We start from the raw sequence: 20,083 nt of genomic DNA on the forward strand, positions 1-20,083 counted from the left end.
AAGAAGAGCGTGATGGCTCATGGAAGCTGTGAGTCTATTGGCCTGATGGAAGACGTGAACTCTGCTCTGGCGTCTCTCACTGCTGTGTAATTTCCTCTTGAGATATGTACTTCAGTAAAATTATAGTCAAACTTTGTGACTGTTACATAACAAAAGAGTTGGAAATGCAGAAACATTTTAAGTGGGCCAACTAGCTTTTATACCATAGAATACTTAGCTGAAAGATGTTTATGTAATCAGAGTGAATGAGGCTGAGTCATGAACAGTGGTGTCGGGTTTTTTCTGAATGTGTTTTTCTCAGTATCCTTTGGTGAATTAACTAAAATAAAAATAATTCTAAAAGTTGATTAAAATTATAAAAACAAATCATGCTTATTGTAATAAACCAAACAATTCAGAGGTGTATCTAGAAGAAGAAATTAATAATCTGTCTCCCTCTTAATCCCACCATCTTTTCTTTTAGTGTGTTATGCTAAATTCTTGACAGTGGTGTTCAGACAAACTTAACTCACCAAATAGTTATCAGGTGCTTACTATACACGAAGTCCCATACTAAACTTTAGAAATCAAGGACAACTGTGGCAAGGACATGGCCTGTGACTCGGGAGTTTCCAGTTTATCAGAAGTAGAGACATAAATAAACAAACCTGTGAAACTTAAAATGATAAAATTGTACAAAAGAATTATGTTCTATATAAGTAAACCAAAGGAGAGAATAATTGATTTTGATTGGGAACATAAGAAAAGCTTGAGCAGGGTTTCAAAGTATGAATAAAAGTTTAATGTATGATTTTTTCCCTTTGTTTCCATTACATTTTCTTAATTTATGGAGACATCTTTTTATTTCTTCATCTCCTCTAATAATTTATTTCATTTTTCCCTTCTTAGTATATTCTTTTGTCATATTCAATTGTTTTTTGTTTTTTTTTACTTCTTGTTTTCATTTTTGTATTCTTTTTTCTTTTTACTGTCTTTTCTCTTTTTCCTCTAAATTTTTTGACATTTCCCACCTGTCCCACCTCTATATTGGAGCGCTTTGTCAGATACAATCTCTTTCTCTCCTGGCCCCTGCCGTTTGTCCCTAAAATATCTAGCCCAAGTCTGCAGTACCATTCACCACTCTGACTACCCTACGGCCCTGGTCCAGGGCGTCAGCATCTCTCCTAGATTATTCTGGCAGCTTCCTAACCAGTCTTTCCGCCTCACCCCCCACAGCCCTTTAGCTACACAGCAGCCCAAGTGATCCTTTAAAACTTGAGTCACATCATGCGACTCTTCTGATCAGCACTCCAAGTGGCGCCCCATTTCCCTCAGAGCCAAACTGAGGTCCTTACAGTGGCTTAGGGAACTCGTAACATCTGGTTCTGCGGCTTCCACTGCTGTCTGCTTTGTCTCCTCTGTTCCAGCTGCTGCTTCTTGCTTACTCAGGCTTCTAGCTTAGGGCTTTGGGGTTACTCTGCACGGTGTTTCTTCGGCGTCTTTCATAGTCATCCAGCACCTCACTTGCATGCTCAATAAGAAAGCAGGGAGATGGGAAGACTCTGCTAGACTTAACAGAGACTTAACAGCTGTGAGAGCTGAGCAGACGAGTTTTCTCCTCCCCGTTTAGTTACGACAACCTCCAGTGAAGCGTCTGAGACTCCGTGGAGATTGGTCAGATACTGGACCCCGAGCAAGGCCTGAGAGTGAACGAGAGCGGGACGGTAACTATCCTTTGCTCTGCTTTTCTTTTTTATTATGGCATTTAAACATTAATATTCTACCTTGTTTTCAATTTTTCTCACTACTATAAGTGATGCTGCAACAAACATCCTTGTACATCTGTCTTAGCAGACTTGTGCAAGTGTAGCTTAAGATAAATTCCTGAGAGTAGAATGGCTGGGTCACTGGATAAGTGCACTATAATTGTGGCAGTTATCAAATTACCCTCCCCAAAAGCACTACTTTACAGTCTACTGAAAGCGTAAGAATGCTCACTGTCCCATAAAACACTGGGCATTACCAAACTTCTCAATTTCCCCCTTTTTATTAGATATAATAGAATGAAAACTCTCAGTTTCCAACCTGAGAGTTTTATTATAGCACATAATTTTTTTCCCCTTCTACCAGGTTCCTTTGACAAGCATAAGAAGCTACCTTGGGAGCTTTAAGACAGCAACTTTCAAATAGAATTAGTCTTTGTGTGTTTTAATAAATGGGTCTGTAGCCAAAATCTTATTCTAATGACTTCTGAAATCTTTTGAGATCAAAAGCGTATTTCCCAATATATTATCCTTAGTGTTATTTTTTAAAAGATATATTTAAATACAAAGCTACATTACATAAAGGAAATAAAGTATAAAATAAATTCTGTTTTCACAGAAAATCCAAGAAGAAATCATTTCTATTTTTAATTATATGATCGTAGAATAGAATTGTCACAGTTTTAATTTGGTGCCATACTTAATTTGAAAATGCTCTTAAGGAAAAACTCACGGGAAGGAGAAAAAGGGAGGAGGGAAGAGACAAAACACTTTCTGGTTTAGTTAATTTCAAATATCTGGAATTTGCTTACATAAATGATGAAAACAAATTCAGCTTAAGGAAATTTTAAGTGAGAGAACAAACCTTTCTTTTAACCTGCTAAATGTACAATACATGAGCCCTTCCTAGCTGCACACTCTTGGAACTAAAGATGTGGATTGGGGTTGGGGTGCAGGTGTGGCGATATAAGAATAGCCTACAATGTAGGGGATGTAAGTCCTGTTCTTGAGGAACTCAAAATACAGATGGAGGGCCACTCATTTAAACATTTGCTATGAAATGTGGTGATAGCTCTAGTAGATTTTCATATATTCATAGAATTTATTTGTGCAATTGGATTTCCTTTAATAGCTTTCATTTTTAAGGCCCTCAAATCTAGGTTTTCACATTAATGAAAGATCCTGACTTATTACCAAGTTCACTAATCAGACCCGTGTTGTCATAGGAGAGCAAAGTCCCAATGTGTCATTGATGCAGAGAATGTCTGACATGTTATCAAGATGGTTTGAAGAAGCAAGTGAAGTTTCACAAAGCAGCAGAGGACGAGGACGGTCTCGACCCAGAGGTAATTTCTCTTATTAATTAAAGTCATCTGAAAGCTGGCAAAAACTATTTACTAAAGTCAGGTTTATTTATCTAATTTTCACCATGTTTTATACCTACAGTAATACAAGGTTCTTACTGGTGTATGAAGCAGTAGAGGGTAAAGAGTATTGGGTATAATTTGTCCCTTCGGGTTCCACTAGTTCCATCCCTTACTTTTTCTTTTTCTCAAAAGAAAATAAGAGCATATGATATTCCCCATTTAAAGTCCTTTTTGTATGCACTCTGAGAGTAGAAATGTATAAAACTGTAGATAAACAAGTTTTATATAATTGAATAGTTTTTCCTTTTGATTCCTTACATGCATTGGTTATTAATTACCATTTCTGGTGTTAGGTGGCCTGTTTTCATGTCTTTATTCACTACTTTCCAGCTTTGTGGTCTTTGGCAGGTTACTCATCTCTGTCAGAAATGAGCCATATAAAAGTTAACTCCTAAATGTTTGAAATCCCACAATAAAAAGTATCTATTGAATTTCATCCATAAATGTTTCTCGTTAACGCCTGTATATCAGTTAACTTTTAAAAAAATGCCTCGGACTGTGGATTTGCTAAAGAGTTATTGAATTTGTGCTTAAATTTAAACTAAGAAATCATGGTGATTAAAAGAAAAAAAACTTCATATTCTATGGTAGTTGTATCTTGCAAGACATGAACTTGGTTTGTACACTCCATTTTTAATAAAAGTCTAGATGTGAAGTAAAACTAGGGAAAATTTTAATGTTTACTGAGTATTAATTATTCCTTGCAGATTGCAGGAGGCCTAGCACAAAACACAGCAGACGCTCAAGCCTTTGTGAATCCTAACAGCTCATGTTAGTCTAGAGCAGCAGTTCTCAACCTGTGGGTTGCGACCCCTTTGGGGGTCGAACGACCCTTACACAGGGGTCGCCGGGTACTCGTATGTGGGCGTATCTGCATGTGGGCCTGGAGACGGATAGAGGAGAGGTGTCTGGGTTCCTAAGATCATCGAAAATATGTGTTTTCTGATGGTCTTAGGCGACCCCTGTGAAAGGTTGAGAACTGCTGGAGAGGGAAAACATCACTGCTGATTAAATGGAGTCAGGGACTCAGTCCCGTTCTGGCCTATTTGCTAATACAATTTTTATTAAATAAATATTTTACCAAGGACATGATGTTATAGAGTGGAAATATATCGATATAAATCCATTATCCTGTTATCCAGCTATTATATGAGAACCATCATCTTTACATTTAAGGGACGAGGTATTATTTATAGGCATCTCGCAAGCAGTTATTTGGCTTTGTCTAAGTGAAGCTGCCATATCGAGCGTTTTGCTTAAAAGATTGAAGATTTTAACAACAATGTGCTGTAGATGGATCTTTAGCCCTCTTGATTAGCCTATTTGGTCAATAGGACCAAACCACCAGTGGGAGCTTTTGATTTCCTGTGTGTTCTGTATTTCTGTGTGTGTGTGTGTACACGCATGTGCAAGTGCCCATAGTTTTCCTTACGTACCTGTTTAGAGCACATGGTTTGGGAAAGCATTTAGTATTTGATCTTGCACTAACATGTGCTTTTTGAAGGTGGAACGAGTCAGCCAGATGTTTCGACTCTTCCTGCCGTCCCGTCAAGCGCTGATTTGGAAGCGGGTGAAACTGCAATGGACGTAGATGCTCCAGCTGAGCAGCTTCCGCCGCCGTCGGCGTCCTCGGCGGCGTCCACGCAGGCTCACTCGGCCGCGTCCTCCGCGGAAAGCCCTCACTCTCCTTCCCTGCTGCCTTCTCCAGACAGTGAACAAAGGCCGCCTGCCGAGGCATCTGGACCGCATGCACACCATCAGTCTGGTGAGGATGTCACTCTTTAAATAGGCTGTGGGTCATCTCATGGTTTCCCATCATGAAAACCTCGTTGTGGGCTGTCTGGAAAGATTAAATCACATCAACTTGTTCCTGCTGGAGTAAATGACCCAAATGGCATGTAATATGTGCACATGCAACTTATGCACGAAATTCGAGTGTGCCTAACTTGCATGAATTTTAACAAGCAGCAGGAATCATCCACTGACATAGGACTGTTTTTTAAAAGTGTAGGTGCCAGCAGATAGTGTTTTAACATAGTTTAATACACTAGACTTAAAGATTATTTTTATAGGCCACTTTAGGCAAAATATCTCTCTAAACTTATTTGGTTGTTAGTCTATAGTAAAGTAATGGTGAAAATACAGCATTAATTATTATTGGTTCCATTGTATTTATATTTTTGATTATTTTCCTCAAATCATGAAACACTTTTAATGCATTCTATATGGTACATTTGATATAGTTTCTTGTCAACATTTACAATTTACCGAAAGAATTATTTCTCCTATATTTACATGAGAAAGAATTGTTTTAACAAATCTTTGTCTTCTTGGTACTTGATATTAGTGGAAAAAATTAACTCCTAACTTCTGTTTAAATACTATTTTCCTCAATATTATAACTCCTCCTGTTCAGCTTTGCACCGCCCCCCCAAACTATGAGTTGTACTCGTATTTATACTAGTAAGTTTCAACAGATATGTCTAGAGTTTACTTGGCATTTTAGCTGTATAATATATGTAATTATAATAATCAGTAAGATATTTATTCATATTTTTCTTTGGGTACTAAGGAAGCATTTTACTTGACATATAACCAAAAATATTAGCAACTAGAGATACAGCTGGCAGGCCTAAGCTAAAACCTATCAAAAATTCCTAGCTGCTTAGCTGCCAAGCTGTCACTTTATTCTTGCTTCTCTGGAATCTGATACCAGGTTGCCAAATATGGGCTGTTTTAAATTAAGCACTCTTTTATCAGTATATCCCATTTTTGGTAATTCATTTTTAGTTTCTGTGGGAATAGAAGCCAGAGTCAATTACGTAACTGTTAACACTTGTGTACAATTTATCTATAATAATAAGCTAATGCTGAGCTATAAAATCAGGTTTTCCATACTCTAATCAATAGCATTTCCACTTATGGGAAAATAACATATTTTGGAGGGCTTGGGAAGTAAGGACAGAGTCAGTTAAAAGTTTGCTTTTCAAAGCAGGTAAATTTAGTAAAAACAAGAATTTTTAAAGTGAAAGCATTCTTGGAAATATTCTTAAAGATTTTGATCAGTTATAAGTTATCAGGAAAATGTAGCAAGACCCCCTAGCTCATGTTCATATTCCACTGAACCTTAACTCCAGTTATTTCTTAAACACATTTCTGAGTACTTAGAGTTTTATTTTTCTTTTTTGTTATAGATATGTAACACATTTTAATACTACATTTCAAATTACTAAATGTCCATATTTAATGTAAGTATTAAATACTGCAGTCATTTGAAATAGGAAAAAAATTTTGTGATGATCGTATGGTCATTGTTTGAACATTACTTGGCACCTTTGCCTATGAATTTTTCAAAGAAAGTAAGGAAATATTTTTAACTGATAGATTATTAAAATAATTTTGATTGACTAAAACCATGGAACATTGGAGTATTTTCATGTTACTAAGATAGTATTGCTATTGAGGAAAGCAATTTAATGTTAGATGTAACATCTAAAGATTATGTCTAATTGTTTTGACAGTAGGCCTTTTCAGTATCCTAGAGCCCAACATTTTAAAAAGGACTTAATGTTTTGTTTGTTTCCCAATCTCTCATCCACTTTCAAGTCCAGAAGGTTTGTGATAGTGGGACTCGTCCATGCAGTTGGGTGGGAGTGTCATCTTAGAGCCATGATGCCTATCACTGCCTTGCACAGCGATAGAGAAAATGAAAAAGTGTGCTTCTTGCCTTGCTGTGGCTGTGGCTACCTCTTTATGTAAATGTTGACGCCTTTCCTTCATGTCCCATGCATTTCCTCGGTCGCTTTAGCTGGGGTGAAGGAAAGGGACATTGGGAATGTGAAAACTTGCCTGGCAAAACTCCATCTCTGATTGAGCCTAATGATTTGGCTTCTGTTAGTCTGCAGTTGAGTCACTGGATGGCAGTGAAGAAAGTCATGACCACAAATGCCAGCGGTGCTCACGACTGTGTTTCAGAGCAGTCCTCAGCAGTGTTGCTCAACAGCTAGACACAACGTCTATTTCACTCCTTCACGCCTCTCAAAGTGTTGCCACTCCCGTTTCCCCTCATCCCACCCCGGCCGGTAACGTTCTCTCATCACAGTGGGGGGAAAAAACACTGACTTTCCTACTTTTGAATCTGCCAACTTCCCAGCGTCTATGCTTACATTGTCTGTAGTAGAAGCGGGTACATTTTGGGAAGAAGTGTGTCTACTACTATCAGAAGCTAGCCAGTGCCCTGCCTGTCCCTTTCCCAGTTCTCAAGGGCTTTGTTCCTTCTCCTGCCTCATCATCATTGCCTTTTCTACTGAATTGTTCCTTTTAGCCTCAAATGTGCTGTTATTATCTTCTGTCTTAAACAGTCTCTCTTAATTATCTCACATTCCCCTCCAGCCTTATATCTTTGCTTTTTAATCAGAGTCTTCAAAAGAGTTTCTCACACATATTATCTCCATTTTCTTAACCATCTTCCATTTATTTATCAACCAATTCCAATCTGCCCTTCAACCCAGTTTTCCACTGAAACTTGCGATCAGAGTCACCAGTGACTTCCATTTTGCCAGATTTAAAGTATACTTCTCTGTTAGGAGCTTGCTCGATTTTTTAACCTAGTTGCATTTCACAGTCTGTCACTTCTTTCTTGAAACTCTTTCCTTTCTTGGCATTTATGACACCACTTTTGCCTATGAACTCTCACTACCAACTCTAGCTGGGTTTCAGGAACCATTGTTGATGTTTCTTGTTCTATTGAGTTCAGAATTTTTTGATGGAACCTCTTAGTCTGTGCTGTCTTCTCTGTACTTTGTCCCTGAATGATTGTATCAGTTCCCATAGCTTTTAATATCCCCTCAAAGTTGTAAGTCCCAAAGTTCATTGGCATTCTGATCTTCTTCCCTGAGTTACAGACCCCTGCATGCAATGGCTTATTTCACACTTCTTTTTGTTTCTCTTTGGCTACCTTAAGTCTAACCTGTCCAAACTCAAACTTCATTTAGCCTCCTGCCCTCCCTTTTGCCTACTGTCTTCCATCTTGGTCATTTTATATTTTAGTAAGCTATAAAACCAGTGCTGTTTGCTGATTTTAACAGTCTATGAGTGATTCCTATTCTTTACTTTCCTTCACGCCCCAGGCCCAATCCATCTGCAAGTCCTTTCGGTTCTACTTCTCTCCATCTCACCTTCGTATCTAATCCATCTCCCTGCAGTTACTCTTGCTCCCTTATCATTTATTCTCTAGGCAGCAGCCAATTTTTTTAAGTCTTTTAAAATGTTAAATCAGATTATGTAACTTTGCTGTTTAAAACCCCTCAAAGACTTCTAATTGCCTTTGGAAATACAACTATAAAAGAAAAAAAAAATCAGACTTATTCCTGAGGACCCGTACAGCCCGCGTGGCCTGGTTCTTACCGCCCCTCCAGCCTCGTGTCACTGCTGTCTCGCCCCTGATGACCATCCCGCTCTGCCTGTACCGGTTTCCTTTCAGCCTCGAGTGTGCCAAGTCCTCTTCTGCCTCTCTGATTCTGAGCCTTTGTCCTTACTGTTCTCTGTTCCTGAGAACTTCTTCCCCCTGGCTTATCATATAGCCAGCTCCTGTTCTCTGGGGTCTCAGCTCGAGTGTCACCCAAGGCAGGAAGGTCTTTTTCATAATTACCCTAGCTAGCTTCTTCTTTTCCTGCCCTCCGTAAATTCTTATCCTCTTTTATGTAGCCCTGTTTATTTCCTGAAAAGTACTTACAAATATTTGTAATTCTTTTGTTCAATTTTGATTGATTTGTTTATGAGTTATTTTCTCTTATTAGAGTATACTCTCATAAAGAAAGACAGACATTATCTATCTTGGTCTACATAAGCCTTCCCCGCCCCCCCAAATAGTCACTCTAAAGATATTGTTAAGACTATCTGTTATTTTTAAGCAAATATAAGTTAAGTAGGGTATATTTAGCTATATTTTAGTCTTTATAGTTTCAGTCCACTTTATTCTTTCTGGATGTTTCCACTAGGCTCCCCAAATGTGTTATCTAGGGGAGATGCTGCAAATGCGTATCTAGTCATTTATTATGCTTGGATCTATTGTTTGCCCTTGGCTAGCCAGACCACATAAGACTGAATATATATGTTTTCCTACTTTATTCAAAAATATTTTAAGGTAACTTACAGAAATACTTTTTAAAAATAATTTTTATAAATGATGAAATTAGGACAAACAAATTTGAGTAGGAAAGAAATAAAATAAAGCAACGAGTGAGGTTAGCGTACCAAATGAAATACCTGAAATAGAATATGTAGAAGGCCACCAAGTGCCCGTTGGGTTTTATAGCTGAGTTAGGGCGATATATACACTCAGATGGAATCTGAAATCAGTGGGTAGGATTTTTTATTCTTGTTTTTTTTACTTCTTTACCTTTTGTATTCTTGAATTTTATTTTAATTCATCTAATTAGATCTTTTGAAACTATGTTCTATATACATAACCCAGAATTTACTCAGACATTTTGATTCTTATATTATACATGGTATTTAACAAAAGATTGTGGTTATATGATTATCTAGTTAAAAACCAGAAAGGTATGACCATGAACTGAAACTATATAGGTTAAAATGAAATGACATTTTATTTATGAAAAGCATTTTAGAGTAATTATAAAATACTTCCTTCTTTTTTCAGTAATGCCTAGCAGGCATTGCTTTTAGTTGTTTCTAAATTAAGGCTGGAAATGTCTTTGTTTCACGTGTTGTTTTATAATTTTTCCCGTGGTGATGAGAGTGTTAGATGAGCCATCATTCCAGCGTGTTAGCAGCATTTCTCCTTTGGTTTCATTTTAATCTAAATCAAAGAATATGATTAAAGAAGGTGGATTTTTAGATTGAATAGGGATATCAGTATAGACAAAATTCAGTTTTGGGGGCTTCCCTTGAGAAGTGAGTTACCTAAAGGACCCCTGTTTCATTAAGATAGTATATGACATTGCCTGTGTGTGGAATCCTGCTTACTTACAAATAGTTGTGCTCAGATTTACAAATTTATTTAGGTCTGTTCAGAATCTTTATAGCTGAATTGGGCTCGGTAGAAAAATTGCTGGGGAGATAAGAACTCTGTTGTATGATAAATCACAGCAAACCTTCCAAGGCCCAAAGGTCCAGATGACAGCTTCCTTAGAGGGGATCCGGGTCCACCCAGACTAGGCACAGGCCATTTTTAGATTAGAAACAAGGGGGATACTAGGTTAGCAGCCACTTTGGGGCAGCTAGAGAAGAAACCTGGGAGTCAGTAGAGGAGCGGCCAGTTCTAGGAGAAAGAGCACACCGGGGTCGCCTGGACCGGAGGCAGATCGATAGCAGGCGGGCAGAGGACCACAGAATTCGGCATGAAAGGAGCCCAGTGCCCGGGACCGGAGACCCCGCGTGGTGGAGGGGCAGGACGTGAGGTTAGAACCAAGTTGGGTCAACTGCAGTTTGTTGTTCTCCTATCTCAGTGGGAGTTAAGTCATTAGGAGACTGGCCTGGAGTCTTCCAGAAGGAATCAAGAAAAGAGTAGTTTCAGGAGATGGATTAATTGCAAACTTTCCGTTAGCAGTTCCTGACACATCATTAAGGGTTTTGTTGTTGTTGTTGTTGTTTAATTCAACCCAAAGGTACTCATTTTATTCACTTTCCATTTTGGCTTCTGTTAACAAAACTAACTCTCCAAGCATGTATTCACTTTATAAATTATATATGATTGTATATACATTTTTTAAAGGATGTAATGTGCGTGTGTTTTACCTGCCTTTAATATCTCAAATTGCTAGCAGAAATATTTGCTTAGTCTGCTATGTGTAGTCGGAATTTTTAATTCAGTAAGTTGCCTTTCCTAGTTAGCTGTGTGTTGACTTCTTTTTCTAGTCTTATGTTTTTTTTAACCTAAGGCGGGGAGGGTAAAGCCACCATACAACCAGCCTTAAAAGCAGGCAGACAAACTCTTTACAAAGTGCTGAAGCATCGCATAAATGGTTCGTGACATTATTATAACTAAACCTTGATTTTCCAAGTGAGAGAACGTCGCTGCTTGCACTTAGAGTCTGCTGTTTATTTGCTACGTCACCTAGGTTTAGGATGGAGACTCTTAGAACCCGTACGCATTTGGCAGTGCAGGAGAGAGGCTTTGGAACAAGAATGAAATTGGGTGAATTTTTGTGTGACTTTTCTAAAGTTAGCAAAATTTGACATATATGTAATCTCTCTCTTCACGGTAATGTCTTCGGAAGTGTAAAATGACAAACTTTATGGCTGTATATTAATGCTTTGTACTGCGAAAAGCATTGCTATTATGCTGATAATAAACACGGTGTATGCATGTACCTAAAGAGAAGGCACATGTCATTGAGCGTCACAAGTTATTTCTCAATGAATGCTATCCTACTTAGTCCTGGAGAATTTTCTAGGAAAAACTAGCAATGAGACTACGATGATACTTGAATTGTTAAATCTTAACTGCCAGTTGGCTGACTGAATGAAATTCTTTATAAATAGATGACATGGTAAAAAGAGGTTAATATAATATCTCTGGCATGATCAATCCTTGAAACAGCTAACCACATTTTGCACCCTTAGAAATGTTAGTACAGGAGGCTGAAAGTGATTTGGTAGTTTGTATAATTTGCTCCCAGGGTCTCTGAGAGAAGTTGTGTGTGTGCCCACCATCAGATCGACAGAGATAGTTGTTGAGTGCCACTATGTTGAATCTCTCCCATGTTTTCTGCCACCCTCCTGGTTCTAATGAGTGAAGTTTTTGTGCCCCATCTACAACCTGTTCCTCCTCTTGTCCGCTGTAGCTCGTCTCCTTTGGTCTACTCAAGGACATCCTTCCTGCGTTTGCCCACTTCTTTCTGTGCGTCATTCTTTCTCCTCCCAATTCAACATTGTCCATCAGCAAACAAGCATATGGATTATCTCCCAAACTGAAACCAACCTCCCTGCCTCATTATCCCCCCGCCAGCAGTCATCGATTTCTCTGTTTCCCATCGGTGGCAAGACCCCGCGTGCATATGCCTAGTGGTTCTTCATTACCTCCCCTTTCTCTTGGACCTGTTTCAGTCAGCTTTGGGCCCTGTAATTTCACTAAAACAGTTCTCGTCAAGGTCATCAATGACTTCTAGGGTGCAAGGTCGAGTGCTTAGCTCTCAGGATCCTTCTCATTGTATCAGCAGCATTGGACAGCTCTTCCTCCATCCTTCTTGCCACCCTTTCGTCACTTAGCCTGCAGAAGTCCTCTCTCAGCTCTCCAGCCTCCTCCCTGGCTTCCCTGTGTCTCTCCTCCTCGAGAGTCTTCTCCTCTTAAACATCAGACTGTCCCTGAGTTCTGTCCTTAGACTTCTTCTCTAGCAGCACTTGCGCTCCGGGTGACTTAAAGAAACATCACCAGAGACATGCAGTTTTACTGGTGAATTCTGGACTGTTACCGTCAGTCTCTCCTCATCCCTCCACTTGCGTATCTGTTAGTTCTTTTCTTTCCTTTAATACTACTTGTTCCTCCTCCATTCTTCCCCGTTGCAATAGACGGCAACTCCGTTCTTCCTGTTACAGAGGCCAAACCCTTGGGATCACCCTACATCCACACCATCAGCCAAGTGTGCTGCCCTTACCTGCAGCATACATCCCGTGTCCCACACTCCCCACTCTGCGCCTTCACCCTTGCCTTCCCTCCACCTGGAACACGCTTTCCCCAGAGAGCTGTGCGGTTTGCTCCCTCGCGCCCTTGAGGTCTTTGTCCAAAATTCATCTTGTGACAGAAGCCTTCCCTAATGGCCGCCCACAACACAACCCCTTTCCCTCGACCTCTGTCCGCCTTTTCTCACCCTGTCCAATTCACTTCTTCGAAGTTATCCCTTCTTCACACATACTCGTATAGACACACATAATATATATGTCACATACATGTGTGTTCACTAATGTTGACTCTTTTCCTCTCAGAACATAAACTCCACACAGTGGGGACTATTTTGTTCACTATTTTGTCTCCAGAGCCTGACATCGTGCTTCATACATAGTAGGCACTCAATAACTATCTTTGCAGAATTTCTCTTTTCTATAGAAAAATATTGTGTTTCTACTTTTTATGTACAACCAGTGCTTCAGATGAAGTAAGAAAATATTAAACATTATGTATATATATTTGAGCATTGAAAAAGAAAAAGTAAACAGTTCTAACATAGAAAGAAATATTTTAGCTGAAAAATATGTAACTTGCACTTTTTAAAGAACTCTCCACTAATAAATTCCAGGAATTGTTTCCAAATGCATAACTTTTTCATCATTTTAATTGAATTTTTAAATTATTTGATTAAGATTAGTAATGTAATTTTTGTGTATAGATTAGATGACATAACTGACATTTTTCAGTTTTTCATTTCTTAGTATCATTTTGTTGTAAAAAGAGATGAAAGGAGTGAGGAAAGAAATGTTCATTTAAAATGTTTTGCTTATGGAGGATTTTATTTTCATTCTGTTTAATTACTTAAGTATCCTTAGAGAACTATATGTGTCTAATGCAGCAAGTTAAACAGAAGCATTTTGGTGTATAAGACTGTTTAGCTTATCTCTTAATTCGATGACCAGTAACTTCTTTTCTTATTTGTAATTTGTTTTTAGTTTTTCTGTATGAGACATGTGTTTACTTATACCCTTCTCTCTTGTATAATCAGATTCTTGCTGTTGTCTTATATAATCAAATGTATAATCAAATTCTTACTCTTTTCTATTTTATTGCTATCTTTCCCCTTTCTTTTCCCGTCTGTGTCAGAGCGTTTGAGGGGGCCTGAGATAGCTTTGCTCCGTAAGCGCCTGCAGCAGCTGAGGCTTAAGAAGGCTGAGCAGCAGAGGCAGCGAGAGCTGGCTGCACGGGCCCGACCGCAGCCGCCCACTTCTGATCAGTCTTCTCATGAGGGCCCGGCCCAGGACCCTCATGCTTCAGGTTATTAATGTCAAGTGTCCTTGAGCAGCTGGTAGAGTTGGTTTTTAGTACTGCTGCCGTGTAATACGATGCTTCCTTGCCCTTCAAAACAAGAGCTGATGTGCTTGCAGCTTCGCCCTCCCTTTCATGCGTAGGGTGGGGTCCTCACCCCTGGCTAGAGGGACCCATTGGCAGCAGCGTTTGCAAGAGAGGAATATAAAATAATCCATTGTTTTATTTATCATATATTTGGAGAGGGGCCAATATTGATGACTTTTATAGCCAATAGACTACTTTCTAATAATTGAAATTTCCTGTATGCTTAAACGATATATCTATGCATATAGCTCCTAGCTCCTTCTGTTCTCTTTTCTTTTTGTATTTTTGTTTGTTTGTTTTGCTTTAAAAGTTAACCAGTATTCCTATTCCCATATAAACCTAGTAATGCCAGATTTTAGAATTATAATATTGTTTGGCCATACTAGCAAATTGACTCAATCGTCCCCTTCTGTAATTATTTGAAAAATTTCAATATTTGCTTACTTATTCCTTCTACACATAGCCAACTTTCTGATGTATGTATGGGGAAGCAAAAATGCTCCACGGTCTGATGTTCCGATTCTTATGCTATAAAACTCTGATAACAGTAATTATCAGTGCCACTCTGTTTTTCATTGAGTATTTTATTGGCCCATTTCTTTCATGACCAGAAAGCTCATGATGCTCAATAAGCATTTGATGAAAGAATTAGTGAAAAGTATAGCATAAAATAATTTGTCAACTTAATTGTTTCTAGATGGATAATACGTACTGTATATCCTATATTATAGGTACTATGTTAGGTGCTATAAATCTCTATTTAGGATCTAGAGTATGTCTGGGTTCTCATACTAATGGGATTATAATACTTTGATATACGTTGTTTTGCTACCCACACGAGTTATGAGTTTGGGCGTTAATTACTTTGAGAACTCTGATTTAATTACTTGGAATTATTATAATTTGTATATTGGTAGAACTGGACAACCTCCACTTTATAAACATCTGTTCCACTAAGTGCTATGATAACAAAAGCACATTATATAATACTGTGGTGAAATAAAATAGATTTAAATAAGTATAATATAGATGTAATGTTTGGAACAAATTCTGGACCTGACTTTTAATTCAGTGTTATATTAATAGAGGGAATGTCAGTCAAGCAACAATGTCTCTGTTTTTTTTTTTTTTACTATAGAGAAATCTTTTCTATACTTAAAACTAATAACAAAATTTGATTAGATTACAATCCTGCCATTTAATAAGACATCTTGCTATGATTTTGTGCTATATCTAAAACTTCTGCTGAATTGCTTCAGAAGTAAAAAATATGCAACATAAAAACCAGTAAGAAGGAAAATAAAATGTCCCTTGCATATATAAATGTTTTTAAAATACTGAAATTTAAGTGAATTTGAGTGTAAAACAAAGCTGCATGCATTCACAAGACAGCAATGTATATTGTGGGCATTAGAGAAATATTCTGAGACTCAGTCTTCCATATCTAGTTCACCAATTTGAATTGAAGCAAGTTCTTTTTAGAATCAGAAAACTTTAGGGTGGTTATGTAGTCTCTGAAATAAGATGCAATTATTCCAACTCTGTATCATTTTTAGTAAATAGTATCTCATTTGGTAAATGGTCTATTTGTGGTAATCTTTAAAAAGTTGAGTAGGCAGCTTGCCAGTTTTGAAGTTGAGAAACACGTTATCTCTTCTTTGTTATTAACCAACTTACTTGGGCCCCTGTGGCTGCCCACATGGGCCAACATTAGAGGCCCTCAGTGCTCTGGTGTGTCGCTGCCTTCACTTCATCTACAGCATATGCTTTCGACGTAGCACTCATATGAGTCCCTGATAAGTCTGCTCTGCAACAGGCCCCCGTTGTTAGACAGTGCAGCTTTTGTCTCGTCTGTCCTCGCATGTCACAGGAACACTTTAAGAACTGTTAAATAATATCTAGTCAGTTTGTTACAAAGGACAACTAGTAAAATCTATATATTTTGTCCATCTGGATATGAGGAAAAAGGAGTTGGCTTAATACAAAATTCTTTATTTCTGAACACACAAATTATAGAAATAAAGAATATGAATTACATTTATGAAATTCAACAGGGAGGTAGGTTTTATTTGAATAACGATTACTAAAACATTTCCCTATATTTAGTGATTGAATACAATTTTGTGTATGTGTATTATGGACGTTAATTAATCCGTCTCTCATGCCAGGTTACTGCTAAAATCATCTATCGGTATCGAAAGCACCAAAATTAACATTCTAGATTTTAACTTATTAACAATAGAAGAGTGTGCAATTCTCATGTAAAAAATACTTTCTCATTATACCTTGACATCTTTGTAACATCAGTAAATGATAACTGTCAGTAAACGATATTTCTATTGTCTTCTCACCTGGTTAGGTCTTTTACTATAAGATATTCAAAGGAGACAGTAATGTGACTGGGAAACCAAGCAATTTTAACAAGTACAGAATTTCTGAATTATTACATTGTCTAGGAAACACTTGATCTCTTTCTAAAATATAGGACTCATGAGGATCTTTTGTGAAAGGCTCAGTGTAAGATGAATCTATAATACCCGATTTCTGTAGGAGAGTGGGATCAAATCATTTTGTAGAAATAATCTATATTTTAATGGGCTGGGACCTGATGCTAGTTAATGATAGCCCCAGATAGAATATATCTATTTAATTGTCAATGTTCCTGGGCAATTGAAAACTAAATAACACATCATTTCTAATCACCAAGTGATATCATCTTGTTTCAAATGAGCTATATAAGATAGATGTTAAAGATATTTCAACAGTGGTTTCAGCTGTGAACTCTTATCAGAGTCTCATGTGGAAGTTCTAACATAAAATATACAAAAGTGACTCTTGTGATTTAAGCATAAAAGGAATAAATGATAAGGCACGCGACCCACCTGCTTGCCTCTCTTGTCACCCCCAAGGCACCTCTGCTTCCTGAAGTGCAGTTTGGAAAACTGCTCTAAAAGAATTTTGATACCTATACACATGATCATTCTTCATAGCTAATTTCCAAATTTTTCCTTTATCAAAGTCACAGAATATTACGTTAAAATATTTTTACTTGATTTAGTTTTTAAAACAGCTTTCCCCCCTCCCCCAGGCTTTTAGGAAATACAGCATAACTCATTTCTAGCCTTTAAGTGATTTTCTTTTTTTAATTATAAAGAGATGGATGTGCCATCAGGTCTTGTCCCTAGCCCTATGACTAGGTGACCTTGGGCAGGTCATTTGGCTGCTTTATGCCTCAGTTTCCCAATTATTTATGTATTTAGGTAGTGTGGCCGGCCATAATTTACAGAGATGGCATAAGGATAGGGTAGATAATACTGTATAAAAAAAGGTTTTATACTCCTATGTAGAGCAATACACAGAATGATGTACTATCCTAATTCTAGTACCTTTCACTTACTACCTTAGAATGTGCTCCTGTCAGAGCCACGGAAGGCTGATAGCATGCAGAGTTTGCGTTGTATATTTCTCGGATGGAGGCTGCAAACAGCTGTGGCAGAGGCAGCCAGCACATGGCTGATTTTAAACCCAGCTCTTTTTTTCCGTTTCAGGTCCCCTGAAGTCATGGGTTGCTGGCTCCTGCTCAGAGTGACAACAGCCTGTGGAGCCTGCTGGTACTGGCCCGACCACACAGAGCCCCACTGGAGCAGGGAGCCAGCCTAGAGAGGGCCAGGTAGGAACTGTTTTTTCACTTTATGGCACGGTTTTGCCAATTGGAAAAAGTAATTTTTATACCCCAAAAGGGTATAGAACATTGGTGATTATTTTTGAAAAAGGGCTTTTCAAAACTGAGCCATATTGGAAAAAATCAGCACTTACCCAGTCCTGCGGGGAAGAGCAGGCCCTAGATACGGCACCGATTCCCCGGTGTCCGTGTTGACAGCCGTGTACGCTTCTCCAGTGGGTGCGTTTCACCCACGTTTTTGTGTTTCTAACATGAGCTGTTAGTAAATCCCATACGATGTTGCCAGTCCTGCGAGCACACCTTCCCTGCCTTAACTGACTAGTCAGGAGCCAGGCACTGGTGATGCTCGTGGAACTTTAAAGGTGGGAATATGCTCTCTATTTTCCAAAACGGCTTCCTATTATGATTTTTCATTCCGTACCATGTTTCTGAAAAGCAGGCATGTGAGAATATCATTAATTGACCCTTTCCTATGTGCTAGGTAGCACATAAGTAGTTTACATGAATTATCTCATTAAATCTTCATAAGAACAGTGTGTGGTCGATATCAGGAGTATCTCCATTTTATAGATGGAAAACTGAGACTTAGAGAAGTTAAATGACTTGCCCAGGGTGACAGTATTACTGAGGAGAAAAGCCAGGTTTGAACCCGGGGAGCCTGGCTGAAGAGTCCTTGTTATTTACCTGTTTAACTATAATTCATTATTTTCTTTCTACAGTTGAGAAAATTCTTATGTCAAAGGGCTAAAGAACTTTCTCAAGACCAAAACATACAGTCATTGACATGAGACACCCTGAGCTAGTACTGAATAAGCTTTTGCTTCAAGTTTATCTCAACCTTAAAAATAATAATATAATTCTAAACACTTCCAGTAAGCTGAGAAACCATATTGTACTTTGTAATAAATTATCCTTGAGGACCATATGGTCAGATTTTTATTTTGTCATGGTGCTTTCTAGAGGTATTTCATGGAGAGATGGAGTAGAGTGTGCAAACTGAAGCTATCAGCACTAATAATTGTATTTTTTCATATATTAGCTATTCTTATGGTTATTGAGTTAGTATTTGGAAATATTTCTGTAAGTTAGAAGTTATCGGTATGGTATTTATGAATATCTAGTGGTATAAAAACATGTCACTTCAAATGTTTGTATGGCAGGAAAATAATTGTTCTAAAGACAGTTTTATGGCACCCAAGATTAGAAATAGAATGGAAGCAATGATCAAGAAGGATTTCTTATTAAAGGTTGGTCTTCAAGATGAGAGGAGCAACAAATAATTCCATAAATATGCACAATATCTGTGACAGACTCTAAGACCAAAAAGGAAATCCTTTTAGTTTAACACTTTCTGTCTTCACATAAACTTTGATCATATTTTAAATCCTTTAAAAGTTTGAAAATACCCAATTTTGTAGAGATGATAGCATTTTAGATTCTTTATTGGGATTTTTTTTAGAAACTTACTTCTTCCTAAATTTTATTTTAAAAATTAAACAAGATGCACTTTATATCATAAGATTTGTACATTCTATAAATATATGGAAAAATTAAATATTTGAAAAAAGATTGCTTGGAGAGTTGCTAGAGCTCTTCGTTATTAAATGAGAGCGTAATCAAATGTATAATAAATCCGAAGGGATGTAAAATATTTCAAAAGAGACTTTCTAGGGGGATTTCACAATATTTATTTCACTGTGACTCACATTATTTTTTCTTTACTTTAAAGAATATAATTTTGTTTTTCTCTAAAGACCAACTTATCTGTTCTCCCGAAACAACATGGGTAGGAAGGTTGTATCTAATTCTGAAATGGATAAATGAGAGGTCTTATGAGGAAAAGGAAAGCATAAATAGTTAGGGAGCTGACTGAAATACTGCCACCCCTACTTTCTCTTTTGTATGGTACAGATTTGTTGAACTGAATGTTTTGATGAAGAGGTGAGAAGTAGGGAAAAGTAAAGCTGTTTTTCAAATGATGATCATACTTTATCAAGATCTAGTAATACAAAAATCTATGGACAAACCAGTTATATCAGAAAGTAGACAATTTAAAGTGATACAGGTGGTCCCAGTGGTAGGATTCAGATTTTTAAACGTACAAATGGAAGCAGTCAAGTGATACAAAATTGCTGAGAATCAGGATATATTGGAGAACTTGTAGCTATTGACGTAAGGATACTCTTAACTCAAAATATGTACCTTT

At 37.7% G+C, this 20,083-nt stretch overlaps 1 protein-coding gene across 6 annotated transcripts in view; it reads left to right on the plus strand.

Moving 5' to 3' along the window:
* The window catches only part of DCAF6 (DDB1 and CUL4 associated factor 6), a 101,288-nt gene that overhangs the window by 46,404 nt on the left and 34,801 nt on the right, over nt 1-20,083 (plus strand). For 4 of the 6 annotated variants that reach the window (XM_019647395.1, XM_019647362.1, XM_019647351.1 and 1 more), the window contains exons 8-11: nt 1,610-1,703; nt 2,969-3,088; nt 4,674-4,934; nt 13,947-14,117. In XM_019647395.1, the coding sequence (XP_019502940.1) occupies nt 1,610-1,703; nt 2,969-3,088; nt 4,674-4,934; nt 13,947-14,117 (646 nt within the window). The remainder of the gene's footprint in view (nt 1-1,609; nt 1,704-2,968; nt 3,089-4,673; nt 4,935-13,946; nt 14,118-20,083) is intronic. The other 2 variants (XM_019647380.1, XM_019647388.1) reach the window with 1 other exon arrangement.

This window comes from Hipposideros armiger, unplaced genomic scaffold, assembly GCF_001890085.2.
Source record: "Hipposideros armiger isolate ML-2016 unplaced genomic scaffold, ASM189008v1 scaffold_6, whole genome shotgun sequence".
Classification (NCBI taxonomy): domain Eukaryota; kingdom Metazoa; phylum Chordata; class Mammalia; order Chiroptera; family Hipposideridae; genus Hipposideros; species Hipposideros armiger.